At 50.0% G+C, this 15,152-nt stretch overlaps 2 protein-coding genes and 1 long non-coding RNA gene across 5 annotated transcripts; all 3 read left to right on the top strand.

Moving 5' to 3' along the window:
• Positions 1-797: 797 nt before the first annotated feature.
• On the top strand, positions 798-1,802 carry LOC136185037 (uncharacterized). Its single transcript, XR_010669481.1, has 3 exons — positions 798-854; positions 911-1,060; positions 1,131-1,802. It is a non-coding gene; the product is annotated as an uncharacterized lncRNA (long non-coding RNA).
• Positions 1,803-3,921: 2,119 nt separating this feature from the next.
• LOC136199745 (uncharacterized) lies at positions 3,922-5,259 on the top strand. Its single transcript, XM_065990041.1, has 4 exons — positions 3,922-4,178; positions 4,230-4,262; positions 4,329-4,478; positions 4,560-5,259. Exons 1-4 carry the CDS (start codon positions 3,975-3,977, stop codon positions 4,995-4,997), a joined length of 825 nt encoding a protein of 274 aa, XP_065846113.1. The 5' UTR covers positions 3,922-3,974; the 3' UTR covers positions 4,998-5,259.
• A 78-nt stretch (positions 5,260-5,337) lies between these two features.
• LOC136199743 (uncharacterized) lies at positions 5,338-14,968 on the top strand. Of its 3 annotated transcripts, none has more exons than XM_065990039.1 (6): positions 5,338-5,868; positions 5,921-5,970; positions 6,502-7,200; positions 7,251-7,374; positions 7,427-7,675; positions 7,733-14,968. In XM_065990039.1, the coding sequence occupies exons 2-6, from the start codon at positions 5,960-5,962 to the stop codon at positions 14,849-14,851; spliced, it is 8,202 nt and encodes a 2,733-aa protein (XP_065846111.1). In that variant the 5' UTR covers positions 5,338-5,868; positions 5,921-5,959; the 3' UTR covers positions 14,852-14,968. The 3 variants fall into 3 exon arrangements, with proteins under 3 accessions (XP_065846111.1, XP_065846110.1, XP_065846112.1); XM_065990038.1 differs by having other exon boundaries at positions 5,338-5,872; XM_065990040.1 differs by lacking the exons at positions 5,338-5,868; positions 5,921-5,970 and having other exon boundaries at positions 6,855-6,926; positions 6,982-7,200.
• The last annotated feature ends 184 nt before the right edge of the window (positions 14,969-15,152 follow it).

Here is a 15,152-nt window from a genome sequence, read left to right as displayed (position 1 = left end):
GTGACCAATTAAAATAAAATATTTGCGAGGTGAGTGGGCAGTCGTTAAACGCTTTAGTGAGCAAGCGATTGGTGGAGGGCAATAAAGCGAATCCAAATGTAAAGCAAAATTTCATGACCATCAAACTTTTGATTTTTTCACAGTCAGCCGGACGTCTTTTTCTTTTCCTGACGTCAAATCACAATTTTCTACCCATCGGCCGTCGCGGAAATCGCTTTCTCCGCGTTTGAGTCGCACGGTTGCATGTCGCAAACCCATATGTTCCGCTGAAGTCAGCGCGAACGGATCGCTTTCCGCGCTCCTCCAAGGGACGTACGCGAGAGATCCATGCACAATTAAAGCATGAAAAGGTACAAACTCGGAGAATACACAACTGCTTCGTAACTGAAACCGAACTGGGGTCCTATATTCGATCTGATCTGAACGCGTCTTCAAAGCCATACTTACTGTAATAAGATAATTAGGATGTCTGTGCCTAATCATGTATATTCATTTCCTCACCCGGGACCTAAATTGTTATCCGCCCTGGGCTTCGCTTCGTCGCAACCGATAGATTTTCTGAAGCTCCCGTTCTTTTGACTGAAAAATGACGTCCCTGCTTCTATTGGTCATTTCAAGTCTCCTGCTGGGGTCTTCATCGGACGAGTGCGCTCGTTCTTCCGTTGTTGTTGCACCGTCATCGGGACCCACTGTGTGCCTTCCACTTGACGACTACATTCAACTTCGACAAGAGACAGCGGCAGACGTAGTCAGCAACGGAGAAACGGCAAGTTTCGTTGGGTGTTACCACTATATAGGAATGAGTCATATGTTTTTTTCAGGCCCTTCCTCCAACATCTGCGTCATCAATCCAGGTAACACATCCTTTTCGTTGACCCTACTGTATATACATACGCCTATCGAATCATAGAGCGTTTCTCTGTCGCTACTGTTGTACCGTTACATGTCTCCTCTTTGGCTCCAAACGCACGCGAATTTCACGGAGACTCCATCTTCGGTGTCCGCGCAAGCAATCGAATTCAGTGACTCGGGATTACGGCTTCGCGGTGTGCTGTTTAGAGTAAGCTTGTTTTCACTTGTTATGCGATACAGTATAGACTGAGGTATTTTTGATGTTCTGCGTGTCAAAGGTGAATTTGTTTGAAGCTGGACTTCTACACGACGATAAAGCGTACATAATTCAGCTGGCCCTCTTTTTAACGTACCCGAGTGGCTATGACAGCGATCCAAGTTTTCATATATGTGACGGAAATAACTGCGTTGGCATTTATACCTCGGATCAGAATGTTGTCACAGCCTACAGCGGCAGGGATTCTTTCAGCCACTGTATAGGCGACGAAGACAGTAGCCCCATCTCTGCGCCACAATCTAGTAGTAACTGGAATTTGCGCCTTGAAATTCATCCCAATTCTACGACTGGAATAGTCTACGTGAGCACAAGTTCATTGGCATATGAGTACCAAACAAAGTTGAAGCCCAGTCGAGGTCTTCATTTCAAAGTGTGTAGAGAAGACACTAATGAACGGTATCAATTTCATCTGTTTGAGCTGGTTGTGCGTTTGAACGAATAGGAGTCAACGCAACACCCTTTGCTCACCGTTTCAAGTACAGTATAGCAGCAACACAGTGAAGAAGTTTGTGCGCATGTTTATCAGTTTCTATTTACGTTAGCGTCATTACGTAATCACATCATGTTGTCGAATTTCTATGTATTTAGGTATTAGTCGTATTTCCCGGGACCTACTAGTAATAGTAAATTAGAGTGCTAGTCTATAAAATATAATTCCGCCGTAAAGACTCGAGTTTTCTGAAGCTTCTTCGCGATTTTTGACTGAAGAAGGATGCCCTTGCTTCTGTTGGTCATCGCAATTTTCTACCCATCTCTCGTCGCTAGGAATCGCTTTCTTCTATTATGTATCACTGATCGGATGCACGGGACCTAAATTAGAGTGCTATAAATCTTCTCCGAAGCTTCCGCCGTAACGATTCGAAGTTCCTGAAGCTTCCTAATCTTAACGTTTCTGAACTAAAAAATGACGCCCTTGCTTCTGTTGGTCATTGTGTCAAGTTTCTTGTTTGGGTCTGCATCGGACGAGTGCGCAGGTGACAATCGTTCTTCCGTTTTAGTTGTACCGTCATCGGGACCCACTGTGTGCCTTCCAATTGACGTGTTCATTCAACTTCGGCAAGAGGCAGCCTCAGTCAGCGACGGAAAAACGGTAAGTTACGTCCAGGTGTTACCCCGACTCTGCCATTTAATTGTTCAGCTTCAGGGAAATGCATCTTCGTCATCAGTCGAGGTATAAACATCCTTTTTCTTGATCCTATTAGTCTGTATACGCCTATGAAACCGTAGAGCGTTTCTTCGCCGCTACTGTTGTACCGTTACATGTCTCCTCTTTGGCTCCAAACGCACGCGAATTTTACGGAGACTCCATCTTAATTCGGTGTCAGCGCAAAATATAGATTTTGCTGCCATAGCATCGGGATCAACGACTAAGAATGTGTTGTTTAAAGTAAGCTGGTTTGCGCAGTCGTTGTAAGATAGACTGAGCATTTTAATTGATATAAAGATCAATTTGATTGATGCTGGTGTTCTTCACGACGATAAAGCGTACGCAATTCAGCTTGGCCTCTTCCTAACGTTCCCGACTGATGCGAGTGGCGATGACAGCGATCCCATTTTTCAAATATGCGACGGCAATTATTGCGTTGGGCTTTGGATCTGGAATCAAAATCTAGTCCGAGCTTATGGCAGCAATGATTCAGTTAGCCACTGTGTAAGGGTCGACGAGGGTACCCCTATCGGTGCACCACAAGCTAGTAGCAACTGGAATATTCGCCTTGAAATTCATCCTAATTCTACGAATGGAATTGCATACGTTAGCACAGCATCATTGACATTGGAGTACAGTGAAAATTTGAAGCCCAGTCGAGGCCTTTATTTCAAAGTCTGTAGAGATCACGATGACGAAATATTTCAGTTTAATCTCTTCGAGCTGGCTGTCTATTTGAACGAATAAGAGTCAACCAACAGCGTTTGCTCGCCGTTTCAACCAGCAGCAACAACTTAGAAAACGTTGTGTGTAATAGACAGACTATTAGACGGCGATAGTTTTCGTCAGCGTCAGAAATCGATAACAAATGGCATTTCAAAATAAATGACGCACGTCACGTAACTCCTCGCATCTCGTAACGTGTTATTCTGTACACAGTGGCCTCCTCTCTATGTTTCCACGATAAAGAGCCTTTCACTTCTTTCTCAAGGGTATTAGACGCGCAGCCAGCCAGAAATCTGTAGCCACTACCGGTATTTACAACATAGGATCAATCTCTTGTTTTAGATTGCCCGCTAATGATGCTTTGGATACTGCTCAGGGGGAGACGAAGACCCTAGCCTTGCAACGTTATGCGATTTGCGTCTGTTCTCCTTCATGAAGTCATGTTTAGTAACTCCCCGTATGTCGTAGCCAAGGGTTTGCTTCTCGATGCTTACAGAGAACGCAGATCTCTTGCATCGATGTTCGACTGCTTTTTCCAGTCTCCCAATGTCTACAGAAGCGATCGAAGCCACGAAATGGGACGAGGAGATAGCGTAGAACGCAAATCGACAGGCTCTTCTCTTTTCTCCGCCTACTCTCGATTCAGAACCCCAGACCTCGATCCGTGGAATACTTATTTATTATATTTGAAGTCGAGCACGCGTTCTCGATAGTATACATGTATGGCTTCGATGGATGTACACTACACCGCAGTACATGATGTAGAAGCAGAACAGCTCGCTAGGTCTTTTGCTGAATAAGCATAGAATTATGTTGGCCGATCGAAAAGCATGTATAGACCAGGTCTACATAGTAGCTTCTTTTTACCGGAGCAATTCCCAAGCATACGGGTTAGTCTATATATAGGCCCTACTCGCGTCCTTCTTTACCTTTGTCTTCCTGGCGGTTCCGCGTTTGCAAGCATTTTCGTCGATGATGTCTTCACGTTTTCCGGCCCTACTGCTAGTGGTCATTATTTCATGTTTCCGGCGGGGGTCTGCATCGGACGAGTGCACAGGAGGCGATCGTTCTTCCGTTTTAGTCGTACCATCTTCGGGGCCCACTGTGTGCCTTCCTTATGACGACTACATTCGGCTTCGGCAAGCGGGAGCCGGCGCAAACAGCGACGGAGAAACGGTAACGGTTACGTGGCCGGGGCCGTGACTCTAAAAATATGTTTCGTTTTAGACGGACGTTCCAACGTCTGCGTCATCCACCCAGGTAAGGTCGACTCCTCCTTTATGCGTTTATTCAAATGAGCTCGAACACTTCGGCTTGCATATATAGAGCGTTGCAAGTTCCGCCCTACTTTTGTACCGTTACATGTCTCCTCTTTGGCTCCAAACGCACGCGAATTTTACGGAGACTCCATCCTCGGTGTCCGCGCAAGCAATCGATTTCACTGTTGGATCAACGCTTTACGGTGTGCTGTTTAAAGTAAGCTATATAGTCAGTAGCACATGCATGCACACGCAGATAATAATATAGACATGACGCATGCATTTTGTTTCGACAAAGGTCGATTTGATTGAAGCTGGAGTTCTACACGACGATAAAGCCTACGTTATTCAGCTACTCTTCTTCTTAACGTACCCGAGTGGTGTCCTTGACAGCGATCCCATTTTTCAAATATGTGACGGCACGTACTGCGTTGGCCTTTGGACCTCGGATCAAGGCGATATCAGAGCCTACGGCGGCACCGATTCAGTTAGCCACTGTGTACTCGGCGAACAGAGTGGCGCAATCACTTCGGCTAGTAGTAACTGGAACATTCGCTTTGAAATTCATCCCAATTCTACGACTGGAATTGCATATGTTGGCACGAATTCATTGACACATGAGTACAATGAAAAATTGAAGCCCAGTCACGGTCTTCATTTCAAAGTGTGCAGGCATCAGGGGGCCGAACAGTTTCAGTTTCATCTCTTCGAGTTGGCTATGTACCTGAACGAGTAGGAGTCGATCACTGGCTGATGCAATACTCTTTGATCGCCTTTTCAACTAGCAACAACAATTTAGAGGAGTTTGTGTGTACCATATTTTTACGGTATTTTCTGCAGCATTTTTTTCTGTTCAAGTCAGTTCAGTGTTGGTAAGTAATTGACTGTGTAGTGAGCATGTTTACCAAGTGTAATTATGAGTCACGTTCAAGAAGAAAACAACGATTGTATTTCAAAATAAGTGGCTGGAAAATTCATGCGAATAACTATTGAAGTGCTTTGATAAAAAAATGACGCTTGGTATTTACTAACGTAACTCCCCGTATGTCGTTGCAGATGTGTTCGTCGATGCGTGTCGCCGCGTGCAGCAGAGAACGCGAACCGCTTTGATCGGTGTTCGGCTGCCACTCCAATAGCAATTGACGTCAAGAAATGGCGCAAGGGATGTTCGTACGAAGCGAGATAGATGCAACGAAAAGCTGCTTCGCAACCAACGTCATTAAGCAAGTCGTTTCTTGAAACTGCGAGGCGCCACAGGGCGTGACGAGCACCCATGGACAAATCGAGCAAGGTGTAGAGAGCCTGGGACGACGTGAAAACGGTCGCTTTTCTTTACCCTCGCAACGCCTTAGAAGGTGAACTTGGGCAGCTCTTTGCATATTCATGACGTCAAGTACTAAGAGTGAGTGCCGCTTTCGATCGCCGTCTTGATCTCTTCGAGTCGTTTGCGGGGGTGCATGTTGACACAACTCCACAATTGAATTGACGTTGAACCCCGCGACTCTGCACCCAGCCGGGGTCATCAATCTCTTCCGGCCCTCTATTATCTACATACGCGTATATAGGCGCGTGGACATCACGTCACACAGTTTCTTCTTACACTGCCAGTCGGTAAAGCGTCAAGATCTTTCCTAGCATTGATTCACCGTTGTTTTCTAGGCGCTTCGATTGAAGGAGGGCGGCGAGAGCGTCTCGGACATGAGGCCAAGGTATGATTTGTACTTGGAAGGCATGTACTGGATAAAACCGATTCTGGCCTGCTAAAACTTGATAATAGTAGTCGTGCGCTTCCTGGCGCTGGCTTTGGTCTCCTTTAACTCTCGACACTTCTCATCTATCTGAAGAAGATCTGGATCGGAGTGATATCCTGCGAGGGGATCTAGGGGATCTCCTGTCACAGGATAGTCTGGTTACCAAGGAGCAACCGCTTCAATCTAGTCACTGATTTGATTAGCTAGCAAAGCGTTCTCTCCCACGATTTGAATCGCGTGTTGTGGTCTGTTTATAGTTGGTTCGAAACCACCATTTATACAGGCCAGGGGTCGGGATAGGAATGCGCTAAGATAGTCGACGCGTGGATGCATCAAAGCGATTTCAACGTAAAATGAGAACAGTCAGTCTGTCAGTCGGTCAGTCTGTTTCTCGCGCATGGCTTACGTCAAAATAAATAAATAAATACATACATAAATGATTCAGATATCTCGTAAACTAACCTAGCTTCTTCTTTTTTTTTTCTATAGAACTGTAGGAATTCTCGTTCTTATATTCTTCGCTATTGCGGAGCGAAGCGCTGTCGTCAGCGGTTCCTGTCCGACAATTGTGTGGCCAAAAGGAACGTTCGGACTGGTCAAAACGGACAGCGGTTGTCCGAGTGGGTCAGACTCGACGTGGCAAGAAGGCTTGCGCTTGCACGACACGGAAGACGATGGCCCGATCGATACGCAGAGTTCGTCGTACAATCTCGCCGGGCACATTGCTAACAGTCACTACGTCATGCAGTGGGAGTTCTGCATAAAGACGTCGAATGGGAACAATGACGTTGACCATCGATGGCCCGCGGGCTCGTACTGCATTTTTAGATACGGTGGAGCCTGTCCGTCCGGTTTCAGTGGAGGCAGAGTCTATTGGGACGATGAAAACACTAACAATCTGAACAGAAACGAAGGCACTTTACCGGACGGCGCGTACGATCATAATACAGCGATAGAATTTTGCTGCAGGAACGACGGCGCTGCTTCGAATCCCATCTTCTTACCAACAAACCGTCCGTTTATCCTTATTGCTGCCAGTAGCGTTTGTCAGAATGTTGATGGAATGCAAGTTCAACAGCAGTGGCACCATTGGAACGATGAAGACACGAATAACGCGAACTCTGTGTCGGGAGTTGCGCCTTATAACGCGGGCGGTTCAAATCACAAAATCTATTTCTGCTACTACAGGTAAATGGAAACGGTAATTTAGCTGAGATAACGCGAGTGCTACTTTTTAGCAATGAATGTCCTACACCTGTCAATTCGAATGCTTGCGCTGACAACAGTAAAGCCTGTCTGATCGACGGCACTTGCTACGCCAACGGGGCGAGACGATCTTCAACAGGCAACGGCGGGTGTGAGGTAGTTCTGTTTCGTAAATACCGTAAATTGCGTGTCTTATTTTGGGTCGTAGGAATGCAGCAAGCTTGCCTCGCAATACGCGTGGACGGACGTTTCGGGCGGATCGTGCGACGACACGCGAGCGTGCACAAAAGACGACCAGTGCAAGGACGGCGTCTGCAGCGGAACGGCGTTCACGTGCCAGAGCTGCGAAACGTGCAACGGAGCCGGATGCACGCTGAACTCAGGCCACTGCCTCATAGACAGTCAATGCCGAAACAGAGATGAAAAACATCCGGACAGCCAGTTTTCACAGTGTCAGGTACAACAACCTCTTCACAAAAAGATATAGTACTCAAGGATCTGTTGTCTCTTACAGGCGTGCAAACCCGATACGTCTACTGTCCAATGGACGCCTCTGACCAACACCCTCTGCAACGATGGTGACTTGTGTACGTATTCCGATAAATGTACGTCGGGCGGCCAGTGCGTTGGCACGACGATACCCGGCCAATGCTCGTTGCCCTGTCAAGCGTGCGACGGATCGAGCACTTGTAAAATAACGAGCGGCTGCTTGTCGAATTCCAATACTTGCGGCTGTCAAATCGGCGCCACGTGCTACGACAACAACGCGGAGAATCCGCTGAATCAGTGCCAGCACTGCAATTTCGGCAACAGCGCTTCGTCGTGGACGAATGACGCGACGGGTACGGCGTGCAATGACGGGAATGCGTGCACGCGAAACGACGTTTGCGACGCGGGAAGCTGCGCCGGGGCCGATTTCACTTCGGAGTGCGCCAGACACATTGTAAGCACGAATCCGTGCGTCAGTGGGACGTACTGCGACGGATTCAATTGTCTCCCCTCGTATTATACGTCGAGTCGTCAATGCTATGTCAATGTAGATGAGTGCGACTATCCTGATTTGAACTGTGAAGGCGGTAGAGCGGAATGTAGGTACTGTACGGGAGGTAATTGCGTGTCAGTGCATCCTGGCAACACTCCCAAGCCGACAACCGGCGTCGATTTATCAACGGCTGCGATTTTCGTCTACAAATCCGGTACCCAGACTCTTCTCTCTCTGAAGGTGGCGCCTAACGGCGTTAGCTACTTGATGATAACGGATAACAATTCAATCAAAATCAAATTCCAAAATTTCAAAGTTCCGTGCGATCGAGTCACTATAGACTGGCGATTGGTTACGGCAGTCGGGGAAACGAACGTCTTTCCGCCGCAGACGGTCACGACGACGAGTGCCGGCACAGTGGACGTGTCCGCGTCCAATCAGTTCACGTTGACAAACGGAGCCGTTTATAAGATCAAAGTGACGGCGAAAAACGTCAGGAACGCGGAATCAACGCTCGACTCATCTCTGATTCTCGTCGACGTCACTGCTCCCGTCATCGGAACGATTTACGACGGCGATCGTCCACAACTCAATCAGCAGGCAGACATCACATATCAAATGAGCAACAGTCGAATCTCCGCGCATTGGGATCCCAATACGGTGTACGACAGCGAGAGCGGACTCGAAACGACGAATACGTATCAAATTGCGGTGGGTACGAGCGCTTTGGGCACGAATATCAGAGGCTACGTGACGGTGCAGGCCAATTTCGGCGAAATCAATTTATCTCTGCAGCACAATACGATTTATTACGTAACGCTACGCGTTTATAATCGGGCTGGATTGGCGTCGACGCGATCGTCGAACGGCGTCAAAGTGGATACGACGAATCCGGTGACGGGGACGCTGACGATTGTGAAAAGTACGTCCGATTATACGCGACTCGACTACGTTACATCGCCCACGCGTCGTCTTGTGGCTCGGCTGCAAGGCTGCAACGATCCCGAGAGTGGAATCATTGAGATTAGATGGACAGTGTGCTTACAGAATGTCAACAATGTCACGGACACGGCTTGCAATGGGGCCGGCTATCAGGTCTATTCGTCGTGTTCCAATCCGGCTGATTGCCTCATCGACGTGACTCTTCCACAAGACGATCGCGTTCTGCTCAACGGTAATTTTCAGTCGGGATATTCGTATGACTTGAGACTGATCATAAAGAACGGCGCTCTTCGAACGAGTTCGATTACGTCAACGAAATTCATCACCGATTACAGTTCGCCTGATGCCGGCACAGTGCGAGACGGACTGTCTGGAGAAATCGACTATCAGCACGTCAACACGTCAGTTGACGTCAATTGGAGCGGCTTCAAGGACGAGCAAAGTCAACTGGACTATTGCCAATTGGCTGTTTTTGAAGAGTATAACACTGCGAGTCAGAGAGTCATGTCTTCTTTCAGCGGTGTGCCCTTGACGGGCAGTGCGACTGTTACCAGCCTAAGCGGTATTCTCGTAACCGGGAAAACATATAAACCGGTTGTGAGATGCTACAACAAAGCCGGGCTCTTTACAGACGTCGCCTCCGACGGCGTTCTCATCGACGCGTTTCCTCCCGTCCCAACAGAAATCAAAGACATACGCTTCGAAGACGATTTGGCCGACGAAAATGTCGATCGAGACTATCAGGTTCTCCTGACCGGCATCAAGACGAAGTGGAGAGTATTTCCGTCCGTGAGCGGGCTCCAATCGTGCGAGTGGTCCCTAAAAAACGACTCACAAGAAATCATATCCGAGCAAGGAATTCCGCCGACAAGTACGACCTATTCTCATCCGCTGACGACCAATCTCACGCTCTATACGCCGTACTACGCGTCGGTGCGCTGCACGAGTCGTGCCGGTCTGTCGGCAACGGGAACGTCGGACGGCATCGCTCCGGATAACACGAATCCCTTAGCCGGTGTCGTCTTCGATTTGTGCCCGGATTCGTGCGTTCTTTCGACCGACGTCGCCTATTCGCCGAGCGCCGACGCGCTTCGATTTCGCTGGGAGGGATTCGCCGATCCGCAGAGCGGCGTCGATTTCTACGAGTGGAACTACAATCAAGACTGCAGCGGATTCGATCTCCTGAGCTCTTACAAGAACGTCGGCGTGTCGTACGAAGTGAACGAGTCTCTTCCGTTGATTCATAATACGCTCTACTGCGTCACCGTTCAGGCGGTAAACGGGGCCGGATTGAAAGTGGCGAGCGTCTCCAATGGCATCCTCGTTGATACGACGAGACCGCGGGACGTTATCGTCAAGGACGGCGCTAATCCGTCGGCCGATATCGACTATCAATCGTCGAATAGCGTGGTGGCGTTCACGTGGCCGCTGATTCAGGATCCGGAGTCGTACGTCGCTCTCTTGGAAGTCGGTCTCGGTTCGTCGTTCGGCGATGACGACGCCGTCGCCTTGACCACTGTCGCCAATACGACAACGTCTCACACTTTTGACGGATTGACTCTCATCCAGAATCAAGTCTACTACGCGAAAGTGTGCGCGACGAACGGCGCACGTCTTCGAACGTGCGTCCATTCCGACGGCGTTCTCATTGACGTCACGCCGCCCGTCGACGGCGTCGTCATTCACGGCATCGTGCGGCCGGGAAACGCTTACCAAATCACCGATACGAACATCGCCGCTCACTGGTACGGATTCAAGGATTTGGAGAGTTCCGTCGATCATTTCGAGTGGGCAATCGGAACGACGATGAACGGCACCGACGTCATGAACTACACCGACGTGGGAGCCAACGTGACGTTCTCCGTCGACGTTGGTCTAGTGAACGGACAGAAATATTTCGTCTCCGTGATTTGCTACAATAACGCTGGACTGCAAATCGCCGGATCATCGAGTGGAGTCACCGTGGACGTGACTCAACCCGAAGCTCCGTCTGCTGCTAGTATTATGCTAGAGATTTCTGTCGGTGAAGCGCTCAACGCGTCGTGGGCGGACTTTACGGACGCGGAAAGCCCGATGTGGTACTACAAGTGGGCTATTGGCACGGAGGAATGCGGCACGCAGGTGCGACCGTACACGAACGTCGGCCTGAAGACGCGCGCTTCGTACGCGGTCGCCTTCGTCTCCGGACTGCGCTACTACGTTTCCGTCGTCGGAAGAAATCGCGCCGGTTTGTCGGCGAAAGTTTGCTCCGACGGCACGCTGTACGACGACAGTCCTCCCGTCACGGGCGTCGTCCGCGACGGCGACGGAGCTGAGGACGTCGACTATCAATCTACGACGTCGAGTCTCGCCGTCAATTGGGACCTTTTCACCGACGATCACAGTGGAATAAAGGCGTGCTACGTCGGAATAGGAAGCCGTATTTTGACGGATGATTTCTACTCGTTTGCGTCGATTTCCGTCGGAGCTACGACGCACACGTTTTCGTCTCTTTCGATTGCGTCTGGAGCGAAGTACTTTGTACTCGTTCGATGCACGAATGGACTTGGTCTCAATTCAACCAACTCTTCCAACGGGATTACAATCGATACGACTCCTCCGATCGTAGGAAGCGTCAAGACTCGTCCGTATCAGTCCTCTCTCGACGTCATCGAAGCGTCGTGGACTAATTTCAGCGACGCGGAGAGCCACATCGAGAGCTATTGGTGGTCGATCGATGGCGGGACTCCTCAGAGTCAAAGCGTCCAGTCGTTCGTCAACGCGAGGCTAAACGAAGCCGTCAGGGCGAAGAATTTGACGCTGCGTGCGTTAGAAACGTACTACGTCACCGTGAGAGCGTTCAACAAAGCGGGCCTGTATTCAGCGAAATCGTCGACTGGACTCCTCATCGACGTGTCGCCTCCCCGCGCGGGTTACGTCATCGACGGAACGGGTCAGGAAGACATCGACTGGCACTACGCAGACAAAGGAATCGGGGCGACTTGGTACAACTTCACCGACGCTGAAAGCGGCGTTCTTTCGTACAGATGGTCGGTGGGCGGCAATGAGGAAGGCTGTCAAGTTCTCCTTGCAACAAACGTGACGCTGAATACGTCCGCTTTCTGTTCAAACTGTTCTTTCGTTCCTGGCGTCAAGTATTACGTGACCGTCGAAGCAACGAACGGCGTCGGTCTGAAAAGCACGGCTTCGTCGGACGGGTTTATAGTCGATTTGACGCGGCCAAAACCCGGCACGATATCCGGTCTTACGTGGATTTCTAATGATTATCTGCAGGTGAATTGGACAGGGGCTAGCGACGACGAAAGCGGGCCTCCGCACTGTTGGATTATCGTCGTATCTTCTGGACTGTGGACCATGCGACTGGAACTCCACAATTTAGACGAACAGACGATGAACTTCAATACGACTGGCTATCCTTACTCGAAACTGGTAAGTGTCTACGTCAATTGCACGAACGGGGCTTCGTTGACGGCGTCGACGCCGTCGGCGAGCATCGACGGCACACCGCCGACCGCTGGATCTGTAGACTTGCTGCACTACGACGATACATCGTTTACGGTGAAGTGGGAAGGATTTCGAGATCCGGAATCGATAGTCAGGTCCATTGAAGTACAAATTCGCTCCAATTTGAATTTGTCGACTGACACTGTCCTCCTCTCTCCCTACGACGGGCCGGTCTATGAACGCCGGGGCGAATCTCTATACGGAACGCGGCAAATCGTGAAGGCGAGAGCGTTTAGCAGTGTAGGCCTCGTTTCGAGCTCCGTGGAAGCGGCGTTCGATTTGGCGGCTCCCACTAACGCTCTCAATTCAGCCGACTGCTGCCACATAGCGATGGAGTACACCAACGAAACGATTCGCGTGTCGTGGGACTGGAGAAACGGGCTCAATAACAGATCTGTCGACCTGGGCTACCAATACCGTTATAGCATAGGCACTGTCCCCGGCGGGACTCAGATATTCAACTACACGAACGTTGGCGCGACGAGAAAGGCGATTTGCACGTCTTGTCTCTTGCTTCAAGGGGCAAGCTACTACGTAAGCCTTCACTTTACGTTGAACGACTTCAACACGTATAACGACTACCAGTCGGGCGGCTTTCTCATCGATCTGACGCCGCCGGTCGCCGGAGAGGTGTTCGATGGAGACTTCTACACGACGGAAGAGAATTTTCAAGTAACATGGACTGGTTTCACTGACCCGGAAAGTTCTATAGAAACGTGTTCCGTCTATGTCATTGATTCAGCCTCATACGACGTCATATGGGCCGAAGAGTCCGTGAGCTCAACCGGAGCGGGAACAAAGACCGTTCAATTGTCATGGAATCACTCTCATGCATACCATAGCAAAGTTTCGTGTAGGAACGAGCTCGGTTTGGCAGTCAAAGCCCAGTCGAATGGATTCGTCGTCGATGGAACGCCGCCTTTCGGTGGCTCAGTAATTCTTTCCCTCGCTATTATCCAAGGCGACCTGGCGAACGTTTCGGGATCGTGGTCGGGCTTCTATGACGACGAAAGCGGCATCGCCGCGTACGAATGGACAATTCAGAATCTCCATAATCGAACGGTGACTCAGGCGGGCACGAAAACGTCGTTCTCCGCTTCGATGAACCTGACTTCCGCCGTCGAGTATCGACTCATCGTGTGGGCGACGAACTCGGCCGGCTTGTCGACCCTCCGAGCGTCTCGCGGCGTTGTGCATGACGTCACGGCGCCGCGCGGATCGTACGTACACGACGGAGCCGGCGTCGCGGACGCGGACTATCAGTTCTCGACGACGGGGCTGTCTGCAACTTGGGGGGAGATGATCGACGACGAAACCGACGTCGTCGACTGCACGTGGTACGTCGGTACCGCACCGGGAGGCGCAGAACTGCTCGCTCCTCTGTCAGTGGGCGCGCAGAGAAACGCCAGCTGCGCCCACTGCATCCTCACACCGGGAATGACTTATTTCTCTTCGATCATGTGCTACAATTCGGCCGGACTTCGAACGGTCGTCTCATCCGATGGAATCGTCGTTGATTCGACGAAGCCCGTTCCCGGTCGAGTCTACGACGGAAAGGGCAGACGGGATAAGGACTTTCAGATGGAGTCGTCGTTGAGCGACTGCAGCTGGGACGAATTCAGCGACGCGGAGAGCGGTATCGTCGAGTATAGACCTTGCTTAGGCACTTCCAACATCGCGTGCAATATAAGAGAGAGAAGTGGTAGGACCAGGTCCACCGAGTGGCGTTTCTCTGCAGTGAGATTAGATCACGGTGCGACGTACTACTGCTCGGTGACGGGAGTCAATGCGGCGGGACTGTCGTACACCGCAGCGTCCGACGGCGTCACCGTCGATTTGACGGAACCGAAGTCAGGCGAGGTTATAGACGGATCCGTGGACGACGTCGACTGCCGATACGCGAACGATACGGTCGTGGCGACGTGGTTCGGTTTCTATGACAGCGAGTCTGGGATTATCGAGTATGAATGGGGAATAGGCACGTCGATTGGCGACGACCACATTCAGAGGTTTGTGTCTGTTGGACTGAGTCGGACGGCTTCTAGTTCCAATGCCACTTTGCCCGTGGGAAGAATGGCTTTCATCGCCGTTCGTGCCTACAACGAAGCTGGCAAAAGCGTTGTTTCTTCTTCGGACGGTTTCGCGGTGGTTGACCGTCAAACCGAGCCCGCAACGTCAAGTTGCGTGTCTCTTTTCAACCCATAATGTATCGGTGTTTCTTTTTTCTTTGGTAATTGTGCGTCATTTCTATTGCAACTGCTGACCGTTTCTGTTTCATTGTGCATCTCTTTTCTCTATGATTAATAAATTACGGTCAAGGTTTATGAGCCAAACGTTTGCCGGCTTGCATAGGTGTGCACGAGTCACTGTATTGTTTTAATTTGGTGTTTATTTAGCAAGGAAACGGTGAGAAGACTCGTTTGTCGGCTTCAAATTTTTTTTACCCAACTTGATATGTACGTTTATACCAAGTATAATTTATGAGTCATGTACAAGAAAGTAATAC

Source organism: Oscarella lobularis, chromosome 1 (assembly GCF_947507565.1).
Source record: "Oscarella lobularis chromosome 1, ooOscLobu1.1, whole genome shotgun sequence".
In the NCBI taxonomy this organism is placed as follows: domain Eukaryota; kingdom Metazoa; phylum Porifera; class Homoscleromorpha; order Homosclerophorida; family Oscarellidae; genus Oscarella; species Oscarella lobularis.
The sequence above is the reverse complement of the archived record's forward strand: the minus strand, read 5'-3'. Positions and strand labels throughout refer to the sequence as shown.